The sequence below is a fragment of the Cervus canadensis genome, chromosome 2 (assembly GCF_019320065.1).
Source record: "Cervus canadensis isolate Bull #8, Minnesota chromosome 2, ASM1932006v1, whole genome shotgun sequence".
NCBI lineage: Eukaryota > Metazoa > Chordata > Mammalia > Artiodactyla > Cervidae > Cervus > Cervus canadensis.
In genome coordinates, this window is record NC_057387.1 from 14,825,325 (window position 1) to 14,840,641 (window position 15,317).

The window sequence follows — 15,317 nt, forward strand, 5'->3', positions numbered from 1 at the left end:
AATGGACTTAAATAATAAAGAGAATTTATTATCTCAGATGTCTAAGAATTTCAGACATGGTTTGATCAGGACTCCAGCTCTTTTCGTCATTTGTTCTCTAGATTCTAGCCCCTTCAGATGTGTTGGCTTTGTTTTCAGATTGACTTCTCTCAAGGAGTCAAGATGGCAGCCACCAGCGATAAAGACTACATTCATCCTTCTTGACCTAAGGGCAGAAGGAGAGAATGCTCCCTAGCCATAGAGCAAAAGCCTTAAGCCCCACTGTGGTTAGACTGACCTGAAGTGGATAAGAGAATCCACGCACCAGTTAATAGTATAGCTTCTCTTCCTGAATCAGTCAGTGTGTGGTACAAACAATGAAATTATGCCAGGCAGATCACCTTGGAACTGGAGTGAGAGCAATCTCATCCAAGCACGTGGCTCCTACAAAGTAGGAGTGGGGTGGTTCCCAGAGGGAGAGTTTTTAGGACAGAGATGAGGGCAATTATTGCCGGGAATGTAACCAACTAATGCCCACTATACTCCCACGGCGCTTGGCATTCTGTACTAAAATTGGGTGCATTTTGTTAGGCTCTCCAATTCCCCTTAATTATGTTGAAGTTCAGTTTATAATTTTTTCTTTTAAAGACTGTGCTTTTACTATTGTATCTATTGATCTGAAGATTCAACACAATCCCAATCAAAACCCCAGTCTGACCCAAGGTCACAAAGATTTTCTCCTATGTTCTCTTCTAGAAGTTTTATAAATTTAGGTTTTACATTTAAGCCTATGATCCATTTTAAGTTGATTTCTGTATGTAGTGTGAGGTATAGATGGTTAGTTTTTTTTTTTTTTTTTTTGCATATAGATATCCAGTTGTTCTGGCATCATTTATTGAAAAGACTATCTTTTCTCTACTGAACTGCCTTTCCACACTTGTTGAAAATCAGTAGTACACATATGAGTGTGTGCTAAGTCACTTCAGTCGTGTCCGACTCTGTGTGACCGTAGGGATTGTAGCCCACCAGGCTCCTCTGTCCATAGGATTCTCCAGGCAAGAATACTGGAGTGGGTTGCCATGCCTTTCTCAAGCGGATCTTCCCCACCCAGGGATCGAACCCTAGTCTCTTAAGTCTCCTGCATTGGCAGGCAGGTTCTTTAACCACTAGCACCACTGGGGAAGCCCTGTGTACACCTTTGTTTAGGAATTTCTATTCCTTTCAGTTGATTTATTTGTCTACTTTTAAAAGCAAACTCCACACTGTCTTAATTATTTTAGTTAGATAATTAGTCTTCAAATCAGGTAGTGTAAATCCTCCAACTTTGTTTTTTCAAGGTTTTTTCGGCTCCTCAAGGTCCTTTGCTTTTCCACACACATAAACTTTAGAATAAGCTCATAAATATCTATAAAAAAGCTGGCTGGGGTTTTGATTGGGATTGCATTGAATCCCATAGACACTTTGGGAGAATTGGCATTTTAACATCCTTGAGTCTCTGATCCATGACTGTGGTATATATCTCTCCACTTATTTAGATCTTTAATTCTTCTCAGCCATGTTTTGTAATTTTTAGTGCACAGATGTTGCATGTCTTTGATCAGATCTACCCCTATGTCATAGTTTTAAAACTACTAAAATTGTCATTTATTTTGTTGTCATTACTTATTTATTGCTAATAAGTAGAAATACAATTGAGTTTTGTATATTGATCTTGTATCCTGCAACTTCATTGAATTCACTTATCATTTCCAGTAGCTTTTTTAGAGAACTTCATCAAATTTTCTCCATAGATGATTATGTCATCTCTGAATAGAGACAGTGGTTTTTTTTTTTTTTGCTTTGTTTTGTTTAGTCACTAAGTCATGTCTGACTCTTTTGAGACCCTCTGGACTATAGCCTGCCAGGCTCTTTTGTCCATGGGATTTTTCCCAGGCAAGAATGGTGGAATGTGTTGCCATTTCCTCCTCCAGGGGATCTTCCTGACCCAGGGATAGAACCCATATCTCCTGTGTCTCCTGCATTGCAGGTGGATTCTTTATCGCTGAGCTACCAGGGAAGCCCAAGGCAGTTTCACGTCTTTCTAATATGGATGTCTTTTATTTCTTATCTTGTTGTGCTGGCTAGAAACTTCAGTACCATCATCAGAATAGGTGATGAGCTTGGATGTCACTCATTCCCAGTCTTGGGCAGAAAGCCCTTAGACTTTAACCATTATGTATGCTGTTAACCATAGTTATTTTTGTAGATGCCTTTTATCAGAATGCGGAGGTTTGTTCTATTACTGGTTCGCTGAAGGTTTTTAATCAGGAATGTGTGTTGGATTTCATCAAATACCTTTGCCACATCTAAAAGTATCTTTTTTTCTTTTTAAGTTGGTTATTAATAACTAGGGGATTATATTGATTGATTTTCAAATGTTAGACCAACTTTGCCTTTGTTGGCTAAATCTCACTTGATTGTGGTATTTTATCCTTTATATATATACATATATATATATTCTTTTCATATATAGCAAAATTCAATTTGCTAAATTTTGGTTTAGAATTTTTGTATCTATGTTTATGAGGAATTTTGGCCTTGTTTTCTTTTAATGCCTTTGTCTTGTTTTGGTATCAGAGTAATTCTAGCCTTATAGAATGAGTTAGGAGTACTTCTTCCTCTTCAATTATCTGAAAGAGTTTGTGTAAAATTGGTATTATTTCTTCCTTGTATACTTGGTTGAATTCATCAGTCAAGACATGCAGGGCTGGGGTTTCTTTGTGGGAAGATTTTAAGCAAGGGAAATTTCCTTAATAAATATAAGATTATTCACATTATCTATTTCTTTCTGTATGAATTTTGGTAGTTTGCGTCTTTCAAGCAATTTGTCCATTTCATTTAAGTTGTCAAATTTATTGGCATAGAGTTGTTTTCAATATTTCCTCATTATTTTCTTAATACCTAAGAATGTGGAGGTTTGTTACTTTCTCAGTCCTGATGTCGATGAATTTTTGTCTTTACTCTTTTTCCTGATTGATTTGGCTGGAAATTCATCAGTTTTTTAAATAAAAACATTCTACCAGTTTATTTAAGGATATACAGAGATACACAGGGCAAGGTCTGGGAGGGTCCTGAGCACCGGAGTTTCTCTCCCTGTGGAGCTGGGGACCATTGTCCTACCTCCATGTGGATGTGTTCACCAACCTGCAAGCTCCCCGAACCCCATGCTATTGGGATTTTATGGAGGCTTCCTCGTGTCGGCATGATCAATTTTAATTAACTCCATTTCTAGCCTCTCTCCCCTCTCTGGAGGATGAGGAGTAGGACTGAAAACTTCAGGCTTCTAATCACAGCTTGGTATTTCTGGTAACCAGCTGTTATCCTGGAGTCAAGAGATTCATCAATTTCATTAATGTTCTCAAAGATGCAACTTTTGGTTTGATAGATTTTTTTTCCCTTAATTTTTTTAGGTTTTCTATTTCATTGATTTCCACTGATAATCCTTTCTTTCATTTGCTTAGGTTTTTAATTTTCTCTTCTTTTCTTAACTTTTTCTTTTAAAATATGGAATGCTTTCACCAATTTGCCTGTCGTCCTTACCCAGGGGCCATGTTAATCTTACCTGTATTGTTTCTGCATTGGCAGGCAGATTCTTTTCCACTAGCATCACCTGGGAAGCCCTGTATGGTTTCAATTTTAGTATATGTGCTGCTGAAGGGAGCACCCCAACTTCTTAACATTAAAGCTAAAGTCATTTGTTTGAGATCCTTATTTTTTAAAAAAAATTTTTTTGGCTGTACCTTGCAGGACCTTGGCTCTCTGACCAGGGATTGGATCCACACATCCTGCAGTGGAAGTGCAAAATCTTAACCACTCCACGATTCTTTATTTTTTTCTAATACAGGTATTTGGTGCTATAACTTTTAAGTATTGTTTCGTGGCAAATTATAATTTGTGTGTTTTCTTTTCATCCAAAATACTTTCTATTGTCCCTTTTGATTTCTTCTTTGACCCATGGATTATTTGGAGGTGTGTTACATGGTTTCCAAATGGTTGCGGATATTGCTGAGATCTTTCTGTAATTTTTTTTGCATTTTTTATTTTGTACTGGGGTACAGCCGATTAACAATGTTGTGATAGTTTCAGGTGAACAGCCAAGGGACTAAGCCATACATATACATGTATCCATTCTCTGCCAAACCCAGCTCCCATCTAGGCTGCCACATAACATTGAGCAGAGTTCCATGTGCTATACAATAAGTCCTTGTTGGTTATCCATTTGAAATACCTCTGTGTGTACATGACCATCCCAAACTCTCTAACTATCCTTACCAGCCCCCATCTCTTGCAACCATAAGTTCATTTTCTAAGTCTGTGAGTTTTTTTTTTTTGTTTTGTAAGTAAGTTTATTTGTATCATTTCTTTTTAGATTCCACACATTCCCTTAGGATATCATATGATATTTCCCCTTCTCTGTCTGACTTCTGTCATTGATTTCTAAGTTAGTTTCATTATGGCCAGAGAATATTTTTACGTGACTTAAATTCTTTGAGACTTGCTTTATGACTCTGGATATAGTTTGTATTGGTAAATGTTCTATGTGCACTTGAAAATAATATGTGTTCTACTATTGTTGTGTGGAGGGTTCTGTAAATGTCAATTAGGTCAACTTGGTTGATTGTACTGTTTAAGGCATTTACGTCCTAACTGGATTTTTGTTTGTCCTCTTTATTTTTGTCTCTTTCCCCTTTTTTTCTGTCTAGTTTTGGATTAATCAGTATTTTAAGTAATTCCATTTTCTCTAATTTTTTTGCTTATTCACATAGTTACCAGTTTTGATGTTCTTCATTCCTTTGTGTAGATATACATATATATATATATATATATATATATACACACATATATATATGTTATCATTTTCCTTCCATATGATAGACTTCCTTTAACATATATAACTATAGTTCAGGTCTCCTTTTGATGAAACTTTTTAGGTTTTGTATGTCTGAAAACATCTTTGTTTTATCTTCATTTTGAAGATATTTTCACTGGGTATAGAACTCATAGTCTACGGTGCTTTTCTTCTTTTAAAAAATATATATATATTTATCTTTATTTACTTTGGCTGTGTTGGGTCTTAGTTGCGGCGCGTAGGATCTGCACTGCATCACGTGGGGTCTTTTGTTGCGGTCCACGGGTCCTCTAGCTGTGGCTCACGGATCCTCTAGCTGTGGCTCACGGGTCCTCTAGCTTAGCCTCAGTAGTTGTAGCTCATGGGCTCAGTTGCTCATCAGCATGTGGGATCTTAAGTTTCCCCACCAGGGACTGGACTTGCGTCCCTACCAGGGAAGTCCGATAGTGCTTTTCTTTTACCACTTTAAAGATGTCATTTAATAGTTGTCTGCTTGAATTATTTATGACAGGAAGTCTGCTATTACACTATCATTTTTCTTCTGGATATAATGTCTCTGGTTGCTTTTAAGATTTTCTTTTTAGTCCTCTCTGATATTGACATCTCTGAGCATCACCCTTTCTTTAACCACATAATTTATTTATTTATTTTTGGTCATGCTGGGTCTACCTCGCGTGCCCAGGCTTTCTTTAGTGGCTTTCTTTAGTTGCAGTGAGTGGGGGCTATTCTCGGTTGCAGTGCTCAGGCTTCTCATTGCGGTGGCTTCTCTTGTTGGGGAGCGCAGGCTCTAGGGGCATGGGTTTCAGTAGTTGCAGCATACAACCTCAGTAGTTGTGGTGCACTGGCTTTTCATTGCTCTGTGGCATGTGGAATTGTCCCAGACCAGGGATCAAACCCATGTCCCCTGCAGTGGCAGGCAGATTCCTATCCACTGTACCACCAGGGAAGTCTTCTGAGCATCAGCCATTCATTCCGAGTGCTTGACAAATCATTTCTGAATTGCACACCTGCTGGCCTCTCTCTTGAGCTCCAGGCCCATTTAACACGTGCATTTGGTTTGGCTCATAGACACCCGGATTTCAACATATCAAATAAGTGGTGTATCATCACCTTGCCCTGATCTCTTCTTCATCCTGCATTCCTTATCTTAGAGAATTTACCTTCACTGAGCTGCTCAAGACAGGAATTTGGGAATGACCCTCTTCTCTATCTTAATCTATTTTGTCACCAAAATAGATTACCAAAATTGTCTCCTTGTCAATCCTATCTTCAAATGCCTCTCTAATTTTCCTCTTTCCCTCCTTTCTCTTCTCATTGCCTCAGCATAGGCCCTTATCAGCTTCCTGGATTACTGCAGCAGCCTCCAAATTGATCTTCTTGCCTCCAACCTTGATACCATGCCATCCTTTCTCCATACAGGAGCCAAAGTGTACTTTTTTTCTTTTTTTTTAAAATAAGGTCACTCTCCTGTTTAAATCCTTTGATGCTCTCCATTCCCTTATCAAACTACCTCTCTTGGTTGTAAAAATCCTTCAATCTATCTCCTGCTTAATTCTTTAGCCATCTCTCAAAGTGTTCTTGCACTCAGGTGAACCCAAGCCATCTGGGATTATTTTCAGTTTCTGCAAAACCATCCTCCAAAGCTTTATCTCTGCCTAAAGTGAGAAGCTCTTCACTCCAGCCCCTGGTTGGCTCACCTTCAGGACTCGGCTTAAACTTTACCATTCCCCAGCCCCACCCATTTTTCAGGGGTTGATATCCAGGGGCCTCATCTGTGTCTACTGTCACAGCTCCTAGCTCTATGCTATAATTGTCACTTAACAATTTAAAAAATTAATTACTTAATTTGACCGCATTGGGTCTTCATTGTGGCATGTGAGATTTTTCATTGTGGCACACAGGCTTTAGTTGTGGTGCCTGGGGCTTAGTTGTTCCATGGGACATGGGATCTTATTTCCCTGACCAGGAAATGAACTCATGTCCCCTGCACTGGAAGGCAGATTCTTAACCCCTGGACCAGCAGGGAAGTCTCTTACTTAATTTTTATAGAATTTCTGTGCTCCAGGCCCTAGGTTACCCGGCACCCACTCTTTGGAGTTTCTGTTTTAGTGGGAGTTGGGGTGGAAGGCTCCAGCACTAAGTACATAGTCTCTGGTTAGAGTTGAGCTAGTGCCAGGGAAGCTAGGACAGGGTATTAATGGAATGAATAACAGAGAGCCAGACTTAGCCTAGGTATCAGGGATGGCTTCCCTGAGGAAGCGGTGGCTGCATGGGAACTCTAGGGATGGGGAGGGGTTGGTGATCAGGGAAGGAAGACGGTGGGAAGGAGTGTTGGTGGTATTCTAGGCAGAGGAACATCACAGGCACCCTGAGTGGTGGGATCACCTGGGTCTTTGTGTAGCTGGAGGAAGCCAGTGTGGTGAGTGTGTGGGAGCAGGTGGGGAGAGATGAAGGGTGCTGCAAGGGAGGAGAGTGAGGTCAGCCCCCCTTGGGCCATGGGGCTGCACTAAAGAGGACTTTGGCTTTCATCCCAAGGGCCCTGGGAAGCCATTATGGGCTTTTAAGCAGAGAAGCAGGGCTTCCATGGTGCCTTAGCAGTAAAGAATGCACCTGCAATGCAGGAGCTGCAAGAGATGTGGGTTCGATCCCTGGGTCAAGAAGATCCCCTGGAGGAGGGCGTGGCAACCCACTCCAGTATCCTTGCCTGGAGAATTCCAGGGACAGAGGAGCCTGGCGGGCTATAGTCCATGGGGTCTCAAAGAGTCAGACATGACTGAAGCGAATCAGCGTGCATGCAAGCAGTGGAGCAATATGATCAGATTTGCATTTTCAAAAGATTTCTCTGCTGCCCTGTGCAGGGTAGGTGTGAAGGTGGGGTGGGGGTGACAGTCAGACCAGTCAGGAGGTGTTGGGGTCATGGCTTGGACTGGAGAGGTGGAGAGGAAAATAGGAAGGTGTTGTAAGGCATTTATGAGCTTGGGTAGGCAGGATCAGAAGCAGGAACTGAGGATGGCTCTCAGCATCTGGAGGGGGAGTGTGGGTGGTGGTGATGGGGCTTTCTCCACCTGAGATGAGGAATACGGGACAAGGGGATGGTTTGGGGATCGCAAAACAAGAGCCAGTCTGGGATAAAAGGGTGAGTTCCTTAAGGACGGACTCATCTGTTATTCACCTTGAATTCTCGGTATTAGGCTCAGCAGGGGCCCGAGGACTGTGCATGCAGTGAACAACAGGACAGACCTCTCAGGCCTGCTGACCTGCGTTGCTGCTCCTTGGATGACAGGGAAAGCCCTGTTATGTTCTTTCTCACTCAGCAGGTTATCTGCCCAAACAGCCTGCTCTGGCGGTTACCCCGGATGAGAGCGGAGAGGCTCACGTGGGTAGGAGCGGGTGGGTGTGTGGGTGTGACAGCACGTGAGGGACACTGGGAGTCGGGGGAGCTTTGTACTCAGCATCTCATCACTACCCGTTCCCTTTACTGCTCAGCTGGGGGCAGGGTCCGGCTGCTGCAGGGCAGCGCTGAGGACCAAGGACTTGGAACACTTCCCTGCTGCTAACATAGACCAGTCCCAGATTTCCCCAGAGGCTTGGGGCTCTGTTTTGCGGTCAGGGAGTAAAACACACAGAAGGCTGAGATGCTGCCAAGGCATCTAAGCACAGTTTATATACCCCCCCCCATCTATGTACCATTCATTCATTCATTCATTCACCCACTGTGTGCCAGGATCTGGGCTCCAGGGGTATCACGGCAACCTGGCCCCGGCCCCCTAGGCTCATACACTTCACCTGCATCCATACACTAGTGGTGCACCATCACCACGGTCGCCTTTAGGGCCAGTTAGTGGCTTCCAGAGCACATTATTCTTGCTTCCACCTAAGCTAGCTGAGATGCAGCACTTCCGGAATCCATAGATGATGCTGTTATTAGAAGCTTTACCTCTAACCACATATACGTACTTGCTGGAAGTTCAGAGCAGTGATGCTGATAATGGCCAGAAACTGACAAGTACCCCCAAATAGTGAATGACTGAGCAAACTATAGACATAAGATGGGAGAGGAAGACTAACAAAAACACCAAGTAGGTAGGATTATACTTATTTGCAGTATGATGGAATTTAATGTGTTGGTGAGATTTCCTTTTACGAAATAAACAGAACAGAAATACAGATAGAAAGTCAGGTACATATTAATTACAGCTACTGTAAAACCTATGTACATACACCACAATCTCAATTTTATAAGGAAAACAATGCATCGCAGAAGACTGGAATATGCCAAATATTAACAACGCCTGATTCAGATAGAGAGTATATACATGATTTTTTGGCTTCTTTATTGTCTTCTATTCTTTCCAAACCTTTCATAATGAGAAAGCTTTTCCTATGAAAATTCAGAAAAGTAAATAAATGAAAACACTGGAACTTTCCTGTGTCTACACATCGGCATAGATCAGTGATCTACTCCCAGGGATGTAAGAAGAGCTTGGTGATCCCTGAATTCTGTTGTTCATGTTTGCTGATATTTGACAGCTGGACTCGGTGGGTGCTAAGCACTCTTTGGCTCTAATGTTCTGGGATTCAATTTGATTCCACACAAGTTGAGAATCTCACCATCTAGTCAGGGAAGCAGACTTATTTATTTATTCATTCATTAACTCAGCAAATATTTATGGCATTTCTGCTATGTTTGTGGCATTGCCCAGTTGCTGGGGAACATAAATGTATAATTACAATGCCGTGTGAGAAGTGCTTCAAGAGAATTCCTTTTCAGAGTGTTAGGGGGCACGTAGCAGGGGAAGCAGCTGACCCTTTGCGGGGTGTAAAGGGTCATGGAAGGAGGCTTATCTGAATAAGGTCTCGAGGGGTGAATGAGTTCTTTAGGCAGCAACTAGAGGAAACAGAGCTTTTGCTAAGTTGAGAGTTATTCCTGGAGAGGGTATGTGGGAAGATGGAATATACAGATTGTTTATAGACGCTTGTCCTCATCCCAGCCACGGAAACCAGGATAAGAAGTGAGTTCAGATGTCGGAGCTCACAAAGTAAGAATAACTCTTTTGAGTCCTGGCTGTTTCTTCTTCCACCTTTACTAGGAGTCAGGCGTATTCAAGGCCTCTTTGAATAATGACCCCTCGACCCTTCAGCACAGCCTCGTTCAGGAACTGGAAACATCTGGATCCTGCTGGCTACAAAAACATTGTGTGACTCCTGGATTTCTGTCCTCGTGCAGAAAGCAAAGCCAGCTATAAGAAGATGACCTCAGGCTGAAAATTCCAACCAGTAAACAAGAATCCTTGAAAAAGTGATCATTGGACATCTCCTGCCTGCCTAGTTCTGTGGCTTCTCTTTCTTCCCTTCTTTTTCCAGTTTCTTATCTCCCTTTCCTCCTTTCTCTCTCTTTTGTCACATCTACTTTCCTCCCTTTCTCTTTTCCGTCTCTCGTTAGTCTCTTGATGTCACTCTCTGCCTCCTGTTTCTCTGAGTGTTTTTGTCTCTCTCGCTTTGCATATTTTCTCTTTTTCTTTTCCTTTATCTCTTGCCTGTCTTCAGGTCAGGGTTTTCTGACCTGAAAGGGGTTTTCTCCACTGAAAGGGGCCCTGGCCTGCCTTTGAGGGGCTTTGGAGAGGGCAGAGTTGGTGGGCTACTCTGAGCTTGTTTGGCCTTCTTAGACAAGCATCTCTTTTTAAGGAGTCTGAATTTAGAACGTGACCACATAAAGAGCCCTTTCATTCTGGCTCTCCTATATCCCTACTTGAGCTGAGACATTTCCAGACAGATAATCATCAGGCTTCCTACAGGAAATTAAAGACCTTGGTGCTGTGTGGCTGCTTGCCTCACCTGTGTGGCCCGTTAAGTTTCACAAAAGGCTTCGCTGCCCTGTTATGTGACAGAACACATCTCTGATAAGATTTCTTTTCCAAATCTCTCTAATGAAGGCGGTTGTGTGTGTCTTCTAGATAAGCAAGCTCACAATAAGGCCAGCAGTTCTCATTTTGGTGCAAGCTGGCGCCTCGCCCCTTTTCATCTGAGTTACAGGGATGCTGAGTTGGTGCATGTCCTCAGGTCCACCACACTCAGGGCAAGCGTCCTTATAATGACGTACATTTGGATCTTTGGCTAACTTGCAGATGCGGTACTTGCTTCACGTCTTTCATGAATCCCCACTTTGTCCACACCCTCTGGTCAGCACCTTCCTTACAGGATGACAGGTCCTGGTCTAGACAACATGGTAATCCTACTCCCATGGGATTTGTCAGTGATTGGCTTAGGTCTGAGCATGCAACCCATTTTTTTTTTTTTTCATGCAACCCATTTTTAACCAGTGAGAAGTGAAGGAAAACCTAGGGACTGCTGGGAGTTTTTCTCATTATTAAAAAGAGATCCAAGGGACTTCCCTGGTGTTCCACTTTCCTGGTGGTCCCTGCTAAAATTCCTGGCTCCTAATGCAGGGGGCTCAGGTTCGATCCCTGCTCAGGAAACTAAATCCTACACGCTGCAACTAAGAATTCGCATGCTGCAACAAAAGTCGAAGATACTGCATGCGGCAACTAAGACCTGAAGCAGCCAAGTAAATTAATAAATATTAAAAAAAAAAAAAAGAGATCCAAGACAAGAGTGCTTCCTTTACTTGTCTCCACACTTTGAAGTGTAATGGTGGGATGCCTGGAGGTGCTGCAGCCACCTTGTGACCATGAGGGAGTGGCCAACATGCAGAAGATAGAGCAGAAAGTCAGAAAGAACATGTTCATGGTGACACACACCATCAAATTAATGGCCCTTGAAACTGTCCTACCTTTGGAGTTAATGTGTGGGATCATAAATGTCCTTTTTTTTTTTTTTTGCCATGTGGCTTGTAGGACCTTAGTTCCCCAAGCAGGGACTGAATCTGGGCCGTGGCAGTGAAAGCTCCAGGTCCTAACCCCTTGGACAATCAGGGAACTCCCTAAATGTCTTTGTTTGTAAACTCTCTTGAGTTAGGGTTTCTTTACTGGCAGCTGAAGGTATCTTAGCAAATATAGACAGGGAGGTCCAAGACGGGCCCACTGTGTCTTATGGGAGAAGCGTGAGTTCGCTGAGAGAGGGGTGGCGTGGGGAAATGAGCCTTGGGGTGAGCCTTGAGGTCAGTTGGCTCTGCGCTAGAGCACCAGCTTTGTTGCTCCTGCCTGTGACAATCACGGGCAAATTACTTAACCTCTCTGAGTTGTAGTTTCCTTGGCTCAGAATGAGTACTGAGTACCACATGGATGCTCAATAATTGTCAGTTCTCTTCCCACTAGATATGTTTCTCTTCCAGTTATTTTTAAAGGGACCAGGAGGGGCCAGGCGCAGAGAGTTATTTAATGGCATTTCAGTGCTAGGGGGAGTTTATACAGAGACCGTTCTGAGTCCTTTCCCACAGTTGCTCCAAGTACAAATCACATTTCTAATGCCAGCAAGAGCGCTGAGGGGGAGGCAAATACACCCAATTCTCAATTCTCCATGGTGATGAGGGACGTGGATAATTGAAAACAGCAGATAATCCCCGAACCTGCTTTGAGTCACTGACTTCCACCACCTCCCCCACCATCACTTTTCTGGTACAGCTGACAAACTGCCACAAGGATGCCCATCTCTCCTCTCTTCTGGTGCATCACTTGGCAAAGCTGCTTCAGTACAGTCAAGGCCAGGGTGATGGGAGAAGCAAGGGGACTGACACCTCCCCCGCCCTCCGCCCCAGCCAAGAACAACTCAGAAGCTGCGTGACTAAGCTTGCCTTGGAGTTGGGCTCTGTCTACGCTTGGGCTAGTTTGACTTCAGTTTCTCCAAGCTCCTCCAGGTGGAAATGAGCCCCACAGATGCAGGTTCTTCACCTCTGATGGGCCCTATTCAGGCCAGACAGGGCAAAACTACATGTATGCTCAGAGATCCTCCCCTTATGTCATCATTTCTTAGAGCCAAGGGTGACTTTCCCCCTCCCAAGCAATGGCATGAACTAAAATGCATTAGATGCATTGAATTTAGAGCTTTTGGATTTTTGAAGAAAGATTTTGGCTGTGTCGGGTTTTAGCTGTGGCACATGGGATCTTTCATTGCAGCGTGAGGGCTCTCTAGTTGTGGAGCACAGGCTTAATTGCCCCGAGGTCTTCCCTGGTGGCTCAGATGGTAAAGAATCCGCCTGCAATGCAGGAGACCCGGGGTTCCATCCCTGGGCTGGGAAGATCCCCTGGAGAAGGGAATACTTTTGTATTCTTGTCTGGAGAATTCCCTAGATAGAGGAGCCTACAGTTGCAAAGAGTTGGAAACAACTGAGCGATAAAGCACATGCATGGGAAATGAAGTATTAAGTGCAATTGCAAAGTCACTCATTTCCCATCTTCCACTACATGCGAGATCTTCGTTCCCTGACTAGGGATCGAACCCACATCCCCCTGCATTGGAAGGTGGATTCCTAACCACTGGACCACCAGGGAAGTCCCCTAGAGCTTCTGGATTCTTTAGCCAGGTGACAGAACCCTCTTATTTACCAAAGCCTCCTTTCTGTCAGTGAAACACCTTCATATGAAAAGGATGAAAATTGAGGCAAGAAAGATGAGCATTTGATTACCTATCCCATGCTGTCTCTGTGCTAAGCACTACGGATCTTTTGCTTCATGGGGAGACCAGATCTTTCCAGTGAAAACTTGTCTAGCCTGAAGTAGGAGATACTGGCTGCTTGCTTATCTCTGGTAACCTATTCTGGAAAATTCCTGCTTTGGTACCAATAACACAAAAATAAATCTTCTCCAGTCCTAGACCTGGGGTTCAGGTCTCTCAGGCTCTTTTGCAATCTTGTTCTTTTTCTCTACTCTAAAAATTTGATTGGATGAGATCTATGGGTCTAAGAGAACTGGGCAAACTGAAATTTCTTGGTTGGGGGGTTGCTAGCCTTCTTGGCCTTTATTGGGAGATGCAGAAGTGCCCCATTGGCCAGAATCAAGGCTCAGAGCGCCGGAAGCAGCTTTGATAAGATCTAGGGGACCTTCAGGGCAGGCTCTCATCCCTCTGTCTCTTCTTTCCCTTCTATGTAGTTTAGAAGCTCTCTAATGGAAGTGACAAGAAGTAAGTAGGAAGCCACTGGCCTTTCTCACCCTCTGCAGCTCGCATCTGCCAGTTCCTGGAGGTTTGCAGGAGGAAAAAGCTATTATGCTAAGAAAGACAATTAGTGCTCACCAGGCCTCCCCGGAGCTCCCACGGGCCACAGGGATTGCCAGAGATGGTACTTGTCATACAATCAGTGCTGGGAACATAGTTTCAGAGCAATCAGAGGAGGCAAGGTTTCCTAAATTGTGGGAAAAACTCCCCAGTTAGAATAACGGCTTATTTTTGGCACGTACTCTTTCTGAGAGGGCTTCCCCAGTGGCTCATGGTAAAGAATCCACCTGCAATGCAGGAGACACAGGAGACAATGGGTTTGATTCCTGGGTCAGGAAGATCCCCGGAGGAGAAACTGGCAACCTGCTCCAGTATACTTGCCTAGAGCGTGCTGTGGACAGAGGAGCCTGGTGGGCTACAGTCCGTGGGGTCACAAAGGTTCGAACAGAACTAAGGGGCTGGGCAGCAGCAGCAGCAGCTTGCTGAGATGTACGGCCGCATCTCATTTCCCTTCTGTGCGTGCCTTCAAACACCAGATGGGAAAACAGCCAAGATGAGCGTGCTGGGCCTTGAGCCTGCAACTCAGTTACTTGATCTTGGGCAAGTCCCCTAGGCCTCTTGTTTCTCTTTGTTTTAAAACTTTATTTACTTTATTCTGGCTGCACTGGGTCTTTGTTGCTGCGTGTGGACTTTCCCTGGTTGTGGCAAGCAGGTGTGCTCGGATTTCTCACTGCGGTGGCTTCTCTTGTTGTGGAGCACAGGCTCCAGAACCTGCGGGATCAGTAGTTGTGGCGAATGGTCTTTGTTGCCCCGAGGCATGTGGGATCTTAGTTCCTGGAGGGATCGAAACGGTGTCCCCTGCATTGCCAGGCAGATTCTTAACCACTGGGGCACCCTCTTGTTACTCTGTATGAGGGGGATGAGAGGAACTGCCTGGTAGAGGATCACCAGGTCAGCGAGAAGTTGGTTGCATGATGCCTGGGGCTTGGTGAAAGTGAAAGTGTTAGTTGCTCAGTTACGTATGACACTTTGTGACCCCATGGACTGTAGCCCACCAGGCTCCTCTGTTCATGGAATTCTCCAGGCAAGAATACTGGAGTGGGTAGCCATTTCTTCTCTAGGGGATCTTCCTCATCCAGGTCTCGACATTGCAGACAGAACCTTTACCGTCTGAGCTACCAGGCTTGGTAGGTGCCCCCAAACTGTTTCTAGAATTGGTTTCTGAAATATGGTTCATGCTTGGTCTTGTGGCAAGGGAAGGAGGATCCTTGTGCAGCCCCATGCCCTTTCTCCCCATCCAATGATGGGCAGCCTGGAAATCCAGAACGAAAATGTTCTCTCT

General features: G+C 43.9%; 1 protein-coding gene and 1 pseudogene across 2 annotated transcripts in view; one reads left to right on the forward strand and one right to left on the reverse strand.

The window, feature by feature from the left end:
• PMVK (phosphomevalonate kinase) overlaps nucleotides 1-10,128 on the forward strand; it is a 45,192-nt gene extending 35,064 nt beyond the window's left edge. For both annotated transcript variants that reach the window (XM_043455177.1, XM_043455194.1), the window contains exon 6: nucleotides 9,958-10,128. In XM_043455177.1, the coding sequence (XP_043311112.1) occupies nucleotides 9,958-10,113 (156 nt within the window). In that variant the 3' untranslated portion in view covers nucleotides 10,114-10,128. The remainder of the gene's footprint in view (nucleotides 1-9,957) is intronic.
• On the reverse strand, nucleotides 3,518-3,682 carry LOC122437484 (annotated as a pseudogene).
• Nucleotides 10,129-15,317: the final 5,189 nt, after the last annotated feature.